Source organism: Helicoverpa zea, chromosome 20 (genome assembly GCF_022581195.2).
Source record: "Helicoverpa zea isolate HzStark_Cry1AcR chromosome 20, ilHelZeax1.1, whole genome shotgun sequence".
NCBI classification, from domain to species: Eukaryota; Metazoa; Arthropoda; class Insecta; order Lepidoptera; family Noctuidae; genus Helicoverpa; species Helicoverpa zea.
Genome location: NC_061471.1, coordinates 1,676,920 through 1,693,776, shown reverse-complemented (window position 1 = coordinate 1,693,776; position 16,857 = coordinate 1,676,920). Strand labels below are relative to the sequence as shown.

At 37.2% G+C, this 16,857-nt stretch overlaps 4 protein-coding genes across 4 annotated transcripts; 1 reads left to right on the top strand and 3 right to left on the bottom strand.

The window, feature by feature from the left end:
• Positions 1 to 374: 374 nt before the first annotated feature.
• Positions 375 to 2,072, bottom strand: LOC124640208. The gene is made up of 2 exons (XM_047177875.1): positions 1,553 to 2,072; positions 375 to 1,411 (listed from the first exon to the last, which is right to left on the bottom strand). The coding sequence occupies exons 1-2, from the start codon at positions 2,067 to 2,069 to the stop codon at positions 585 to 587; spliced, it is 1,344 nt and encodes a 447-aa protein (XP_047033831.1). The 5' UTR covers positions 2,070 to 2,072; the 3' UTR covers positions 375 to 584.
• Positions 2,073 to 3,186: 1,114 nt separating this feature from the next.
• Positions 3,187 to 5,346, bottom strand: LOC124640450. The gene is made up of 2 exons (XM_047178226.1): positions 4,793 to 5,346; positions 3,187 to 3,998 (listed from the first exon to the last, which is right to left on the bottom strand). The coding sequence occupies exons 1-2, from the start codon at positions 5,340 to 5,342 to the stop codon at positions 3,187 to 3,189; spliced, it is 1,362 nt and encodes a 453-aa protein (XP_047034182.1). The 5' UTR covers positions 5,343 to 5,346.
• Positions 5,347 to 5,447: 101 nt separating this feature from the next.
• On the bottom strand, positions 5,448 to 6,600 carry LOC124640451 (ribonuclease P protein subunit rpr2). Its single transcript, XM_047178227.1, has 3 exons — positions 6,453 to 6,600; positions 6,281 to 6,372; positions 5,448 to 6,194 (listed from the first exon to the last, which is right to left on the bottom strand). Exons 1-3 carry the CDS (start codon positions 6,504 to 6,506, stop codon positions 5,978 to 5,980), a joined length of 363 nt encoding a protein of 120 aa, XP_047034183.1. The 5' UTR covers positions 6,507 to 6,600; the 3' UTR covers positions 5,448 to 5,977.
• Positions 6,601 to 6,917: 317 nt separating this feature from the next.
• On the top strand, positions 6,918 to 16,746 carry LOC124640358 (polyribonucleotide nucleotidyltransferase 1, mitochondrial). Its single transcript, XM_047178092.1, has 13 exons — positions 6,918 to 7,293; positions 7,676 to 7,881; positions 8,270 to 8,480; positions 8,884 to 9,050; positions 9,487 to 9,643; positions 10,123 to 10,336; positions 11,945 to 12,072; positions 12,746 to 12,936; positions 13,337 to 13,494; positions 14,046 to 14,233; positions 14,677 to 14,800; positions 15,175 to 15,408; positions 15,745 to 16,746. Exons 1-13 carry the CDS (start codon positions 7,181 to 7,183, stop codon positions 15,895 to 15,897), a joined length of 2,244 nt encoding a protein of 747 aa, XP_047034048.1. The 5' UTR covers positions 6,918 to 7,180; the 3' UTR covers positions 15,898 to 16,746.
• Positions 16,747 to 16,857: the final 111 nt, after the last annotated feature.

Genomic DNA, 16,857 nt, shown 5'->3' with positions numbered 1-16,857 from the left:
ACTAACAATATAGTAGCAAGTAAAGTTGCAAAAACTCTGAAATTAAATGCAGATAACACAAATACGAAGTCTTAACTCTAGCCCCGGCTGGCACGCCTCCAGCCATGTCATACAAGCCTTGTGTCTGATCACATCTCACAAACTTCGCTCACACGATGTTTTGTTAACTCTGAACTTGGGATCACGATATTTATCTCATATTCCGCTATACAAAATGTATGTAGAATGGTTCTAGGCTATATTGGTAATTTGGAAGTTTAATATTAGTAGGCCTTTATCCAAAAATACATATACTTACGGTGGACACCCATGGAGTACAAAATGACTAGCGAAGATGTTATAATTCAAAATGCGGATGTAAGTATCCTTCATTAGAACCCGCCTATTATTCTTAAAATAAAATCACGCTTGACGGATTGGTTTTGATTTGACAAGAAACTCTAACGCCCATTAATTCAAGTAACCGACACGAAGGCGTTTCGCTGTGTTAATGGCATTTACGGCACTTTTCCTTCCTCTGTAGGGATTGGATTCATGTGGATTTTATAATGAAATCATCAACTTAGAAGCAGACTTTATAATGTTCAGTAATAAAGTACACCGAGCTCGACATCGTAGTTATGTTGTGGAGCTCCCTTCGCTAGAATTGCCGCTTCTATATCTGATGATGACTCTTCATCTAATGGCTTCTCCGTTAACGGATCTATTCGTACAGGCTGTAACTGAACACGCGAACGCCTACCCTTAAAAAGTTTTGCATATTTGGGATTACTCCTTAACAATGCAGCCAATTTATGCTTATTAATTGTACCATTTACAACAATTTCTCTGAACGTATCGTTGTTCATGAAAGCCTCGTTCATTGATCCGATTTTATCAAGCTGTGCTTGTAGTTTCTCATCTATCTTCACCATTTCATATTCGTGAACGTTCACGACCGATTTACGATCTTTCCTATACTGTTTCTTCATCATCTCTATGAATTTCTTTAACTCTCTCGTCTTCCTCTTTCGTTGAGTTGTACCATTTCTGTAAGCTCTGTTCAAAATTTTTCTTATTTCCGCAACTATCCTTTGAATACTTTTTCTGATTTTTCTTTTTCTTCTTTCTCTCTCTTTTTTTCGTTCACTCCTTTCGCGTTCTCGTTCTTTACGTGCTTCTTCTTTAGACCCAGCTTTTGCATTTTTCTCATTGGAGTCTGTAGAAAAGCTGCTGCCTTCGAAAGATATATCATTACCTTGGTACATGTCGTAGTTGGTCACTTGGAGAGAGCAGCAAACGTATGCAGTTCTACCACAAAAGTAGTCACCTCGATAAACACGATATTCTGCGTCGCATTCCATGGGAAGCATACAGGATCCCCACGGCATGTCATGTTGGTTCGGGTCTCCGCAAGGAACTCCCCAAGGCCCTTGAATAAAGCAATTAAACATAAATGTAATATGTTTGTCATAAAAAAAATGAAAAATACGTCAATATACGTGCCGAATCATAGTGCTCTGGGAAGAACAATGGTGAGAATGAAACTTTAAAAAGAATGGTGTATACTTACGAGCTGCCACCATGTTAATGACGTCACCACGAGGTAGCGTGGAGTTCAACGCCTCAAACTTCTTTTGCATCCAATTCTCGTCCCACTCATCCATCCAATATCTTTCCATTTCAGAGCTATCATCGTCTACCTCTTCGGATTCGCTTGCTCGTCTTCTAAAATTTTCAGATCTCCTACGCTTTAACGCGTTAAACACTGGATCCATATGGAAATATCCTCTCCCTATCCTCTTGTCGACGGTTTCAGTCAATTTTGAAGGGGCCAGATCAAGCCCAATATTCAAATTATCTTCGTGTTTTCTAATATTTTTTACAATATTCATTTTTCTTTTAGCCAATTTTCTATCTTTAGCATCATGATGGTTATGCTTAACGTGCCTCAACACATCACGGCCTTTAGAAATTGTGTTGCCTTCTTTTTCATTGTTTTTGGTCAAATCCACTAAAGAATGATCATTTTTTGATTTCGTCTCTACAAATGCTAGATATAAAATCAGTGATATGTAAAAATACTTCATATTATATCGACATACCTACTCAACATCTTTTTTATGTTTTCTCCCACAAAATTTCCTATAAAACTGTTGAATTCAACATTTTTATCGACCAATATTAAAGTAAATATTAAAACCATAAAATGGATAGATTCATTTTACACATGTTATGGAAAATAAATAAAGGCAGTAACATAAAGCAGTCACATAACGTAGCTTCATATGGAATATGAAGTAATATGCTTGGTTTATATCTGGTTATTAAAATATTTACACAAGCCTACTGAAATGGATTTAGGAAAATAGTGGATTCGTTTTAGATATCTCAATCACCAAGCTGATGCATTAGCCATTTGGCTATTGCCCCTTGTAACTCGTAATTAAAAGTTCTTGAACTTTTCTCGCTATTATTCTTTATTCACAAATGAAACAAAACATTACCATAAAAGACCTGATGATATATATAGGTAATATACATTTTTCACTAATGTCCAAGGTCTGAAAATCACGTTCGTACCTACCAAAGATTGCTAGGTAACATTGTTTTAATAATTTTTGACTAAACAAGGCTTTTGACACGATCATTACTCTTAATCAAATGCGTTATATCAAAATATTAAGTTATCATTACTCAAATCACCCCAGGAATTTAAAGTTATATAATAAGTATACGCCTGATCAGCATAGCTCTTAGATTAGCATCAATTATTCGAATTAAAAATATTCTTGAGTCTAGAATGACAGGTGTTCCCCAAGGTATCATCTTTGGACCGACTGTGAAACAACAATTAATCTGCCTTTCACTGAAATTATGTGCTAGTGATTCAAAAAAATTATATTATTTTTACGTACCATTAACAACGGTCTATTTGAGATGTGAAAGTAATCCTCAGCGGGGCCCAGCAGGGCCAAGGCCTGCCGGGACTGTGGGATTGTTAGAAAGAGTTACCGCGGTCCTGCTAGGTACATAAAAGGTCTACGACGGAACATGATGGGTTTAAGTCAGTAGAGTCCGACACTCCCTCACCGCTGCTAACCCACGGCGGGAGGAGTCATTTGATGATTTCTCATCAGAAAAAAATAAATAGATAGTAATGATGTAGGTACAATAAAACTAACAATATTATCAACAATATATTCGTCAATAATAGAGCATGCCGTACTCAACATCATAGTCGATGACTGGCTCTTTATTTTCCCGCGTTAACTGTTCTCCAAGAGGTCCTGGATCATGTGTCTCTTCAATCTTTTCCGGATTAACCTCTATACCACCCACACGCCTATTCTTGAAAATTTTCGCCAATTCTGGGTGCACCCGTATGTACTGAGCCAGCTTATCCTTGTTCACCGTACCGTTAACAACTATATCTCTAAACGTATCGTTACTCATGAAATTTTCATTCATATCTCCGATTTGATCCAACCTGGCTTGCAGGCCGTCATCTATTTTCACCATTTCCACTTGATGAACATTAACAATGGATTTGCGATCCTTCCTGAACTGTTTCTTCAACAGTTCTATGAATTTTTTCAACTCCTTTGTCTTTCTCTTTCGCTGAGTAGTTCCATTTCTGTAAGCTCTGTCTAATATTTTTTGGATTTCTGATACTATCCTTCTGATGCTTTCTCTGATTTTCCTCTTCCTCCTATCTCTATCACGTTTCCGTTTATTCCTTTCAGCCTCTTTCTTCTTGTTGTCCTCTTCTTTGGAACCGGTCTGAGCGTTTTTCTCATTTGAGTCTGTGGAGAAGCTGCTGCCCTCAAATGAAATGTCTAAGCCCTGATACATGTCGTAGTTGGTCACTTGAAGTCCGCAGCAGACGTATGCAGTTCTACCGCAAAAAGAATCGCCTCGGTAAATACGGTACTCTGCGTCACATTCTGGTGGTAGCATGCAGTTACCCCATGGCATGTCGTGTTGGTTTGGATCTCCGCAAGGAACCGCCCATGGTCCTGAAATTTTCAGTTGATAATGATATCAAAAAGGATACTTAGTAAACCCTTTCAACGGTCGCAGCGCAGACCGGCAATACATATTCAAAGAACTGAGCTTTCCTTCATTACTTAGTTAATTGAATATTAAATAAAACAATTATTATAATCCTATGTAAATTAACATGGCGCTGTGCCTCGATATAAGTAAAATTAGCTTTAAAAATACCCACAATCTATACATATAATAAAATCGTAGGAAAGCCTAAACTGTACGGTAGACTGCACATCAGTGGTAACAATATTATTTTTAAAGAATACTTGGGGGGTGATCTATAAAATCGATTCTGAACCCAAATATGTAGTTTTTAGAATTTTTTTTTGTCTGTTTGTCTGTTTATCTGTTTGTCTGTAGGTATGTCCGGAGTAAACTCAAAAAGTACTGCATGGATTTACTTATAGGTCGGGTCAGGACATAGGCTACATATTATCACGCTATCACCTACAGGGGATGAGCAATGAACCAATATTTCTGTTAATCGTTCTGTAGACGCGTGAGATATTACAATTCATTTTTGAAAGTTGCCTATTATATAGTTGGGTTGTCATCAATGTTTGCATTGAAAAATTGCGCTTTACCTTTAAGTTACTTGAGCATAAAAATAAATTTTAAGCAAACTAGGTTCAGTCAAGGTTAAAGTGGCGCCATCTATTGCAAATAGAAAAAAACATACAAAGTTAGAGAATATTAAAGCATATTGCCCACGCAGACGAAGTCGCGGGTAACAGCTAGTTCTTACTATAAGTATACTTACTAGCTGCCGCCATGTTGACGACATCACCACGGGGTTGTGACGAGTTAAGAGCCTCAAACTTCTTCTGCATCCAATGTTCGTCCCACTCATCTAACCAGAACTTCATCTCCAGGTCAGAGCTGGTTTGAGGTTCTTCTTCTTCTACTTGTTTTTTATGTCTACGAAAGTCTTTGCTTTTTGCTAAGCCTCTTCTTCGTCTGTGTCTCAGTTCGTTCAGCACTGGGTCCATGAGGAAGTATTCCTTTGCTATTCTTTTATCGATGTTCTCAGTCATTTTGGAGGCTATATCTTTTCCTAAATTAAGGGTGTCCTCGTGAGTTCTTACTTTTTTCAAGACGGTGGCCTTATTTTGCGCTGATTTCTTATCCTTCTCATCTTGTTGCTTTTTGTTTTGGTAATATCTCATTGAACCAGTGGGGCCTTTGGAAGCTCCAGTCTCTTTTTTAGATTCATCCAACATTGCCAGAACATTATCCTTTACATTTGTATATACTGATCCTTTGATGTTACTTAATGATAAAATCAATAAAAATATATACCAATATCTCATGTTTTATTTCATGGTCGGTCTGCTTTTCATAAGATTTTTTCTTTAAGAATCGTAAAATTTAAACATTCTTATCAAGATATATTTAAAATAGAAAAAAACATAAAATGTTTATGATATGATTTATTTTACATAAATGTTCTGATAAATTCTGGCTGGGACATAAAAATATAGTTTAAACTGGTATGGTATGAGTCACAAGCAAGGTGAAATCTGCAACTAGCATTAGCTTTTATGGACAATGGTACAGCAATATTTGAAGTGATCCCACTTAATAACATTCTGGAACTAACTTAAGAAAATATTAAATTCAATTGAAGTTCTGAAGCAAAACACATCATTAACTGAAGTATTTTATTAAAAAAAATATTCAAATACAAAACAAAATTATTAATTAGTAAATTAAAGGAGCGTTTCAAAAGGGAGCTGCAGACTGCAACTGCCAACCGTACGTGCAGCGACTGCATAAAATGGGTTGATATCTGAGGGTGACTGCATGTGCTTTTGCTGCTTCAACCCAAAACTGTTTTATGTAGATATATACAAACCAGTAAAGCAGCTGCAGCCGATTTCATGCAGTTGCTGCATGTGCGGTTGGCAGTTATAGACCACATCTAGCATTTAAAACAAACATTAACTTAATTTATTACTTCAACTACAGCCTCAGGTTTTTCTAACCATACTCTATGGTCATTATCCTTATTGGTGGGAAAGTTGCGTTTAGCACTGCAGGTTTTACATGTCCACTCTATTATTTTTGATTTGTGTTTTCTTTTAATTTTCATTGTAGCTGTCTCCTTATGAATGAGTATACATCTGCACTTTTTACATATTTGCCGTTTTATGTCTGGGTGTCTGCAATAGAAAATCATTTATTTGTGAGCATGGAGACAATAAAAACAACATGCCTATAATTGACTATCCTTAATACTTCTACTCACATCTTCAAAACATTTTTCTTGGCAACGTTGACTATCAGATTTCCATAGTAGGAAGACAGCATTGGATTTTTCTCTGCTATAAGTTTACTAATCTGAAAAAGTTTATAACAATGTTTAGTTTGAAAAACTTTTAAATAAAACTAAGCTTTTATTAAATAGAAAACTTAAGTACTTGGTATAAATAATTCATTCGCTGAAAGGAGTCGTTCCCATGAACCTTCTTCATTTTATTTAATTATTTAAGTCTTCTCTGTTTATTATATTTTAAAAGCTCCAGCCTCAAATCAAAAATAAGTTGAGAAAACTGAAACTGACATGACATTATTGACATATGCATGACATTAACGCATCATTATATAACGACAAAACAGCTGATTGCAACTGATCCTCAGAACTCAAAAGATTATGTTCTCCATTTATTTGTGATTATCACTTTTTATTTTTTATTTTAGATATATATAGTATAGTATATAGTGTTCCTGAAATCAACATTTTAAATTAACGTTTCATTTTTTTAAGCCTTTTATTAAAATATTGTATTATTTTATTTCTGAACGATAATTTGCGTTCCAGGTCCATGAAAACTGTTAGATAGAGACAACATTTTTCTCTGTGCAGCAAAAACGAGATAGCTTATTTTTCATGATTCATGTTAGGCAGTATGATACTCTTGAACGCGAGTGTTGATTTCCTTCTGTTCTGGTGAAATCCCGAATTTCAAATTAATTTTAGAAATCTTTATCTTTTGATTTTTTTGACCTTATTCTCTGTGTAGTTACTGTCTATCGCGCTACTTAATTGTTGGTATATTCAGTTTAAGTGGACTTGAAACATTTCTAGTGTTTCGTAATTTTCTATATGCCCTTTTTTGACCCTTGGTAAAATTAACGCTATTATACAATGTTGTCTAAAAAGCGCTTAATTGTTTCACGAATAGCGAATAAAGGAAGATGTTTTAGATGTTTCGCTACAAAATCAGACGTTGGAGAAATAGAAATTCCATTTTCAAATGGGTAAGTTTGAGGTTATGTTTTATAAGGTTAGGGAGATAACTTACAATTTTACCAACAAAGATATTATTGCTACAAGAAGGGGTAGTGTTTAAATTTGTATAATTCGTCAACGCAGGTCTTCCACCCCTGCGGGCCACAGACCTTGATTTATCTCACATAAAAGCACCAATTTTTATCTTATAAGCATCCATTTATAAGAAAAATTTATAAGAAATTATGGGTGCTTATAGCATTCCTTGTAATAGTTATAGCCCAGACAGCTGCTGTTGCAACAAATACACATGCTACACCAACAAACAGCCGCTTTCTGTTTACCAAAATGGCATACTTTGTTACTGCATGAAGCATATACATGTTCATTCTTTTTTTTTCATCTTTTCAGAACCACAATTAAGTTTGAAACAGGCAAATATGCAAGATTTGCGGATGCAGCGTGCGTTGCTAATCTAGGGAACACAGCAATACTGTCAACGGTAGTCTCTAAGGCTAAACAGAGTGCGGCATCGTTCCTGCCTCTCGTGGTAGATTATAGACAAAAGGCAGCCGCTGCTGGACGAATACCTACGAATTTTTTGAGGAGGGAATTAGGTGAGATTTAATTCTTGATATTCTTGTTATAAAATAGTAGGTTATAGCCATATCTATGGAGATAAGTTAATGTAGCACTCTCTCTGTCTCATAATGCTACACAAATGACAGTCTATTAAAGACAATGTTATGCTTTATATTCATTCAAGTAACATAATCACCAGAGCAATATTCCATACTTACACTGAGGCCCATTTTCGCCAACAAAATAAACATCTGCTTCTCTTAAAACAACTGTTTACTTTGAAAGTTTAACATTGAAATTAATGGTAAATGTTTTAAGAAAAGTGATTTTGGTATTGTTGTAAAACTTGTCTAAGACACCATTTTTTTATTAAGTTCTGTACAACAACATAACTTTTAACCTGTAATAAAAAATCTTTTCCAGGCCCAACGGAACGTGAGATCCTAACATCACGTCTAATAGACCGCTCACTTCGGCCTCTATTCCCTAGCAACTACTTCTATGACACTCAGATAGTGTGCAACATGCTTGCGGTAGACGCTACCAATCCGCCGGAGACAGTTGCAATAAATGCGGCCAGTGCGGCTTTGGCGTTGTCTGATGTACCGTGGAATGGGCCTGTTGGGGCTGTGAGGTAAGATTTTTTATTTATTTTTTAAAGAAAATACTGTTATTAATACTTTTTTTTATGAAAAATGTTTATTTCCTCTTTTAATTTTCTGGTACAAAAGTACAGTTATTTTATTGCACTGCATCTAATTGCATTCTAGTTTGTCTCTAGTACCCTTTCTTAATGAGGATGGTCAGAGCAGCAAGTTTAAATATCTACATTATTTTGTTCCCTAGAAATTCTGCCTAATTTATTACCAAGTCTAGTTTAGTTGGTGATTACTGATTTTCATTAAGTTTGCTTAAAAGTGCAATAGCAAATTGCACATAGCTGTCACATGACGTAATGGTCTCCCTGCTCTTTGTAGTCCAGTGTATACTATAAATTTCGTAATACCTATATAACCATGTAACCTGTTTTTCAACAGGGTAGGCCAAATAGACAATGAAGTGATAATAAACCCAACACGCAAGGACTTACAAAACTCAATTCTCAACCTGGTGGTGGCTGCGACCAACCGCAACTTAGTTGTGATGATGGAGGGCAGCGCCCAGGATATACTCCAGCAGGACCTGCTGAAAGCCATCAAATTAGGTATGCAAGTAAGTTCAGTTAGTTTGTTTTTTTTGTGTTACATCCCTGCATATGAATACGGGTTTTTTTTATTGATGTTTATTGTAAACAGTACGCTTATCTTTACCATCTATACTCATACAAGAAAGAGAATTTTTCTTTTGTTTGTTTGTTATTCTAATGTCTCGGAAACTACTTAACCAAAATGAAAAAATGGTGACATAAGCTACATTTTATCCAGGTACGGGAGGTAGTTTCCATCTTTCAGGGAAACAGCCCATTTGTCAAGCAACGCCAAATGCTATTTTAAATCCGTGATCGCAGAGTAATTCTCAAAGGGGGAGGCCTATGTTCAGCAGTGGACGTCCTATGGCTGAGATGATGATGAAAGCTGCGGGAAATAGTATTATTATAATCTCCAATATTATTTTTCTAACCATAACCAATAATATTTCAGGTACCAAAGAGGCCCAACACATAGTGAAAGGCATAGAGAAACTACAGAAACTCCATGGTAAGACCAAGCGGGTGTATGAGACACCACCCGGGTTGCCTCAGGAAATCGTCGACTCTATCAACACATTGTCTTCTATGAAGATTAGAGAGATATTGAGGTAAAAATACTATCAATATAAAACAATTGTTTTCATATTAAAAGAGTATTAAACTAAAAATATCTATTGCACACAATACACAAGTATCAAAAAATACCGAACAAACTAGCTGTTCCCCGCGGTTCTTTCGCGCCTCCCGAGGAAACTACATCCCGCACTCTGCATCCACGCCAATAAAAAGTAGCCTACTATATATACTTTCTCAGGACTATCTGTGTACCAAATTCATTTATTGCTTCATGTATATGTGACATTTACGTACGTTGTATAATACATTTTAACTGCCGTTTATTATTTTCCGAGAGTTGATCAACTACCTAAAAAATTGATCAACTTACGAGTGTTCTTATCTTCCGGTGACATATATAAGTATTCGTAGTTTTGGCGTGAAAGCCCCACAGGCCGGCAGAATTACTTTCGCATTTATAATACATATTAGTATAGATTGGCCGTATTTAACAACATTATTCAATCCCCAGCGACTACTCCCACGACAAGATGTCCAGAGACAACGCGATATCGGACCTCCGTCAAACAGTACTTAACCAGATGCGCGAAACAGAGGCTGATGTAGCACAACTACAGGACTGCTTCAACGCTAACCTGAAGAGTATATTCAGAGATATGATATTTGAGAAGGAAATACGGTGTGATGGACGCCATTTAGATGAGCTGAGGCAGATTGGTTGTCAGGTAAGTTTTTGAAGATAATTTGATTTGTAAAACATACAATATGGTACTTTCCAACAAGTCAAATTCATAACTTTTATTTAACTGTCAACAAAGTCACTTTCGATGGAATTTGTATGAAAACGCGAACTATGACGTCAGAAATTGTTCACTACAAACTTTATGTGTCATCATCCTCCTGCCCTTATCCCAATTTCATTTGGGGTCGGCGCAGCATGTTTTCTTCTTCCATACTCTTCTATCTGCCGTCATCTCACAAGTAACATTCTTTCTTACCATATCTACTTTCACACAATCCATCCATCGTTTTTTTGGTCTTCCTCTTCCACTATATCCGTCCACGTTCATACTCATCACCTTCCTCACAACATGACTCTCATTCCTCCGCATCACATGCCCATACCACGACAGCCGGTTTCCACGCAGTTTTTCTGATACCAGCGCCACTTTCAAACTTCCTCTTATATACTCATTCCTCACTCTATCTATTCGCGTAACCCCACACATACCTCTTAACATTCTCATCTCTGCCGCATGCAATTGTCTTCCATTCGTCGCTTTTGTGGGCCAGCACTCTGATCCATACAAGACAGCAGGTCTGACCATACTCTTGTAAATTTTCCCCTTAAGTTTAAGGGGAATACGAGGGTCACAAGTTGTTCCCGTTACCTGCCGCCATTTCATCCATCCTGCGTTAATTCTGTGCGTAACTGTCCGATCTATTTCGCCATCGCCCTGAATAAGCGAACCGAGGTACCGGAAATCGGAGCAGACTGGAAGAAGTGCGTTATCAAGCGCTATGGCTTCAGGACTGGAGAGGCCGCCTTACAAACTTTATGTGTATTTAGTTTATAATTTTTACTAGCTTCTGCCAGCAGTTTCACCCGCAAACCGTAGGAACTACTTCCCGTACCGGGATAAAAAGTAGCCTATAGCCTTCCTCAATAAATGGGCTATCTAACACTGAAATAAATAGTCAAATCGGACCAGTAGTTCCTGAGATTAGCGCGTTCAAACAAACAAACTCTTCAGCTTTATAATATTAGTATAGATTAAAAAATGAAATTAATGATCCCATCAAAACGAAAAAAGAAAGTGACATCATTTTAAGATGTTTTACTAAATGCATATCAGAACGTAATGTATTTTTGACCTAGTCAACTACCCAATTATGTAAATATGACAGCAAAACAGTTGTCAATTCTAGGTCAGGCAAGCACCAATGCAACTTTTCTAAGTTTGTATGTAGTTTCTAAGCATTTCTTGGACACCAATGACAGTGTTTCTTAGGGCATGTTAAACCGTATGTCCCGACTGTCATTGAACATCTTTGGCAGTCGTTACGGGTAGTCAGAAGCCAATAAGTCTGACAACCAGTCTTATGAGGGGGTATTGGGTTGCCCGGGTAACTGGGTCTAGGAGATCAGTTAGGCAGTCGCTCCTTGTAAAACACTGATACTCAGCTACATCCAAGTAGACTGGAATCCGATCCCCACATTGTTGAGAAAAGGCTCGGAAGATGGATAAAAATTATTAACACACAATTTTTATGTACTTTTACCATAAAATTGTGTTTCTCTTGTATTCATGTTTTTTCTTTGTTTCGTTCAGGTTTCCTTATACGAGCCTCTGCACGGCAGCGCGGTGTTCCAGCGCGGACAGACGCAGGTGCTGTGTACCGTCGCCTTCGACTCGGCCGACAGTGCACTCAAGATGGACACGCTCACCATGCTTACTAGGTGAGTGCGGGTATATTATACCCAGGTATCTCTATTGAGATAATTATTCGAAAATTATTCTGTAGAATGTAAGAATTTTAAAAGCACTCGAAGAAGAAGAAGGCACGGGTCTTTCGATTATCAACGCTTGACGTGGTCGATCCGTGAATGGGTGACCATCTTAGATGTCAAAATTAGTTCTTTTGCCATCTATGTAATAACGAGTTCCTCTGCCATCTATATGTTATAACGAGTTCCTCTGCCAACTGTGTTATAACGAGTTCCTTTGCCATTTATGTAATAACGAGTTCCTCTGCCATCTATATATTATAAAAAGTTCCTCAACCATCTATATGTTATAACGAGTTCTTCTGCCATCTATATGTTATAACGAGTTCCTCTGCCATCTATGTTAGAACGAGTTATTTTACCATCTATGTCAAAAGGAGTTCCTTTAAGCAAATAAATATTTGATTTATCAGATGAGATGTTAATTAAATTGTAGGACGTGTCGGGTTAGAACTGTAGGATAGCAGATGTTCAATCTGATCAAATTCAGATTTGCAGCAAATCAGCACTTTTTGAACAAAGAATTGGTGCAAATAATCCTTTACTTTGCAGTCGGCAGCAATTGCTTACTCGAAGTTGATCTTATCTACCGAACATATTCTTAGTCCTTCATATTTTATTTCAGCGGCATAAAAGAGAAAAGTTTCTTCCTCCACTACGAGTTCCCATCATACGCGACAGGCGAGGTGGGGCGGAGCGGGCCGGCGGGGCGGCGCGAGGCGGGACACGGAGCCCTAGCGGAGCGGGGGCTGCTGCCTGTGGTGCCACAGCTGCCCTACACTGTCAGGCTTACTGCTGAGGTGCTGGAGTCTAATGGTGAGGAAAATAGTTCAAAAGTCTCGAGCTAAAACCATATTGGTATCAGAGGTGGTGACGGTGTACAAGGAATACTGATCACACGTCAATACCTCATTTACAACATCCAAAATAACAGTTTGTTGGGGAATGCCTACGTTCAGCAATAAACGGCAATTGCCTGATATGATGTTGATAAAAATCCTGTCTGTCACATAAACAAATATCGTCGCCGTCTGAAAACATACTGAAAACTACAAAATATACTGAGATTAACGTCTTGCCACACTGTATTATTTGTAAATATCACTTCTTATGTGGAATTCAGTTTATGAATATTTGACAAAAAAATTCATACCTTATAACTCTTTAATTATACCCTTCATTAAATCCCAATTACTAACTCCACAACTCCTTCCAGGTTCAAGTTCAATGGCATCAGTATGCGGCGGTTCCCTCGCACTGATGGATGCAGGAGTACCCCTGACTGCCCCGGCGGCTGGAGTCGCCATAGGCCTGGTGTCCCGCCCCGACCAGACAGGACAGATAGCTGACTACAGGATACTCACTGATTTGTTAGTGAGTCTGACTTTTTGTTTTGTGGATTATATTATATATTTGAAAAGATACACGATTTTTTTATATCTTTTCGGATATTATACAAGTATGGGACCAGACCCGACTAAGTACATGTGTCAATTATGTATCTTCGTTTCGAAAATCGGTTCAGTAAATAATAAACACAACTTCTTATGTAAAAAACGTAGGTACTTATGATCATCTATATCGTCTATACCTCAAGAATGACTGAACCAACTTTTCTACAATTTTTACAACCATTTTTCACCTTATTCTGAACTTTTCATCTTCATCCGAGTATGGGAAACAGTTCCCTCGGACTTAGGTGACATTAACCACCACCATTGGGACCATTGTAGTCATGAAATAAACGCATTATTATTATTAATAATCACCACATAGGACAAATTGGTGACTTCTGTCCCTGAACTCAAATTACCTCAGATTTTTTCTATCCCACTGAGGGTTGTGTTATTGCGGCTAATTGCGTATAATTATATGCTTTTTCAGTTTACTAAAATCTACTATATCTCTAATTCTCCATATTACAGGGTATAGAAGACTACATGGGTGACATGGATTTTAAGATCGCTGGCACCAAGAAAGGCATCACCGCGCTACAAGCCGATATCAAAGTGTCCGGCCTACCGCTCAAGATAGTGATGGAGTCCGTACAGAAGGCATGCGACGCTAAGAGCAAGATCATCGATATTATGAACAAGTGTATCGATAAACCCAGGTTAGTTTACTACTAGCTTGTTATAAAACGTGTTTTAAATCCTTGACTTTTTTCAGGACGACGGTTTATTTTGGTGAATAAAAATATAAATCACCCGAATTGAAAACCTCCTCCTTCTTGAAAGTCGGTAAAAAATAAATGAAGAAGCAGTACATTTAGAGTCGACTTTAGCAATCTTGTCGCCCCAGGTGTTTTTTGTGCACCATTTTCTAGTTTTCTACCGACTACCAAAAAAGTTCTCAACTTGCGAATAAATTCCTCTACATTATGTAGCAACTAAGTACCTCGTGTTTGGCCTGGACTTTGCACCGTATTAAATGTTTTGTAAAAATACGAAATGCAAGTTTAGTAACTGTTTTTCGGTTTATATAAAGCTTCTAGTCTATAAAAACTCTTTGTAAAACAAAACCTAACTAATATAATCTTCATATTATTATTTTCAGAGAAGGCCACAAAGAGAACATGCCAGTTATCGAAGAAATGGAGGTAGAAGTGCACAAGAGACCCAAACTCCTCGGCATGGGAGGCGCCAATCTGAAGAAGTTGTATGTGGAAACTGGTGTACAGGTAATATTTCACTCACTTTGGTTCAAAACTTACAACAAGCTATGTTAAGTAATTTTGTCATCTTGAAGTTGACTACTGGCGACTGTGAAACAATGTATTAACTGTATTTTCTTTATACACGCTATATGTAGTTTTCTATTGAGCTTGCGTGGGGTGGCAAATGACTGACTACATAGCAGTGGAGATATTTGAAAAGAGTTGTTTGTTCGTACTATCAACTAATGAAATGTATGACATTTTGGCAAATTCGAATGATTTTTAGACAATGATGCATGTAGTTGATATTACAATTTAAGTATCGTGAATAACCAACTTTTGACTGGCAACATTATTTGACCATAACTTTAATCCATTTAATATTATCATACCCCCAGGTGACACCCATAGACGATATAAAATACAGCGTGTTCGCGCCATCTCAAGCGGCCATGGACGAGGCTCGCAGCCGCATAGCATCATGGCTCAACACTGAAAAAACACCAGAATTGGAGTTCGGAGCGATATACAAAGCTAGAGTCGTGGAAGTAAAGGATATTGGGGTCTTAGTGACCTTGTTCACGGGCATGACGCCGGCTTTGGTGCATAATATGCAGCTGGATCACAGAAAGGTAAGGATTTGATGTTATTTTTTTGTGTTGGAAGTTGCATGATTTTTTACTTTGAGTGGTTGTAAACAAACTAAAAGCCAACGATGTAACTAGATCTAAGACCAAAAATGTTGGAATCTACTTTCAACCAAACTGGAAAGAGCTGATTGTCAGTGTTTTAAATGGCGCGACTGCCTGTCTGACCTCCTCAACCCGGTTTCCCAATAAGCAAACCTTGGTCACCCTATACAGCTACACTTTATCCGGGAACAGGCCATAGTTCCCATGGGACGCGTGTGAAACCGCTGGTAAACAGTATTTAATACTTTTATTTATTTATTTGTCTATCTTACACAGATCCAGCACCCATCAGTTCTAGGCCTGGATGTGGGCTCAGAGATACAAGTCAAGTACTTCGGCCGCGACCCTGTCTCTGGTCACGTGAGGCTGTCCAGAAAGGTCCTCACCTCACCACCACCCGGCATTGTGAAGAAACTTGACAAAAGTTAATTGTGACTGTGATAATTTAGGGAAAAACAAATTGTGGATTAAAATTGACAGTGCTGTGTTGTGTTGTGAATGATAATGAGAATAAATTGTGTGTCAGTGTAGTTTTAATGCACTTTATAATGTGTATTCGCTTGAAAATGTATTGTGACTTGTGACTTTTAGTCATACGCGGCGGCTAGGAATTCATGCAAATTGTGTAATACTTTTAGGAAAGTGGCAGGAATTCTGCATATATTGTTTGGAGCAGCCACGTTTTAGCAGGCAATACTTTATTAAATACTTTTGCGAAATTATGGAACATTTCTATATCCCATTTAGATTGTTCAAAATCACATCTAGTTTGAGCTAGACTCAGTCATGCGTAACCCATGACTTATGATTGCATCTTAATGGTCCAGGTTATGAACAACAAAAGAGACCGTTTATTTTTAAGCTACTGTTTATTTTGAAAATTCATAATAAACAGTTGTTTTTCAAACTGACGTATATGCCGTCGATGAATTCGGTTCTTATCAAGGCAACTTTTGTTATCGTTATAAAATTGTTGTTTTCATTGTTATTTTGTTAGTCGCGTTTCAATTTCAATACGCTGAACAATATAAATGTTTTGCAGAAATGTATTCAATCACATAGGGTAAAACTATTTCAATTTTACCAAACTTAGACATTTTAGACATGACATATTTATACAAATTCCAGTATTATATTATGTACTATTTTAAAGATTTCTCTTCCATATCGATACGCAATGCTTCCTGTATTATTTTTATACATTACGTTTAATATTATGTTGACTGCCAAAATCTGTAAATAAGTAGAAAATAAACAAATAATATTCCATTGGATTAACTACGACTTTTGATTTTCCGAAGAGACCTTTTTTTGTATTGTTGTCAGAACTACGTACATTTTCCAATTTTCATGACGATACGATCCTTGGAAGATAGTTAAGGAAGTCAA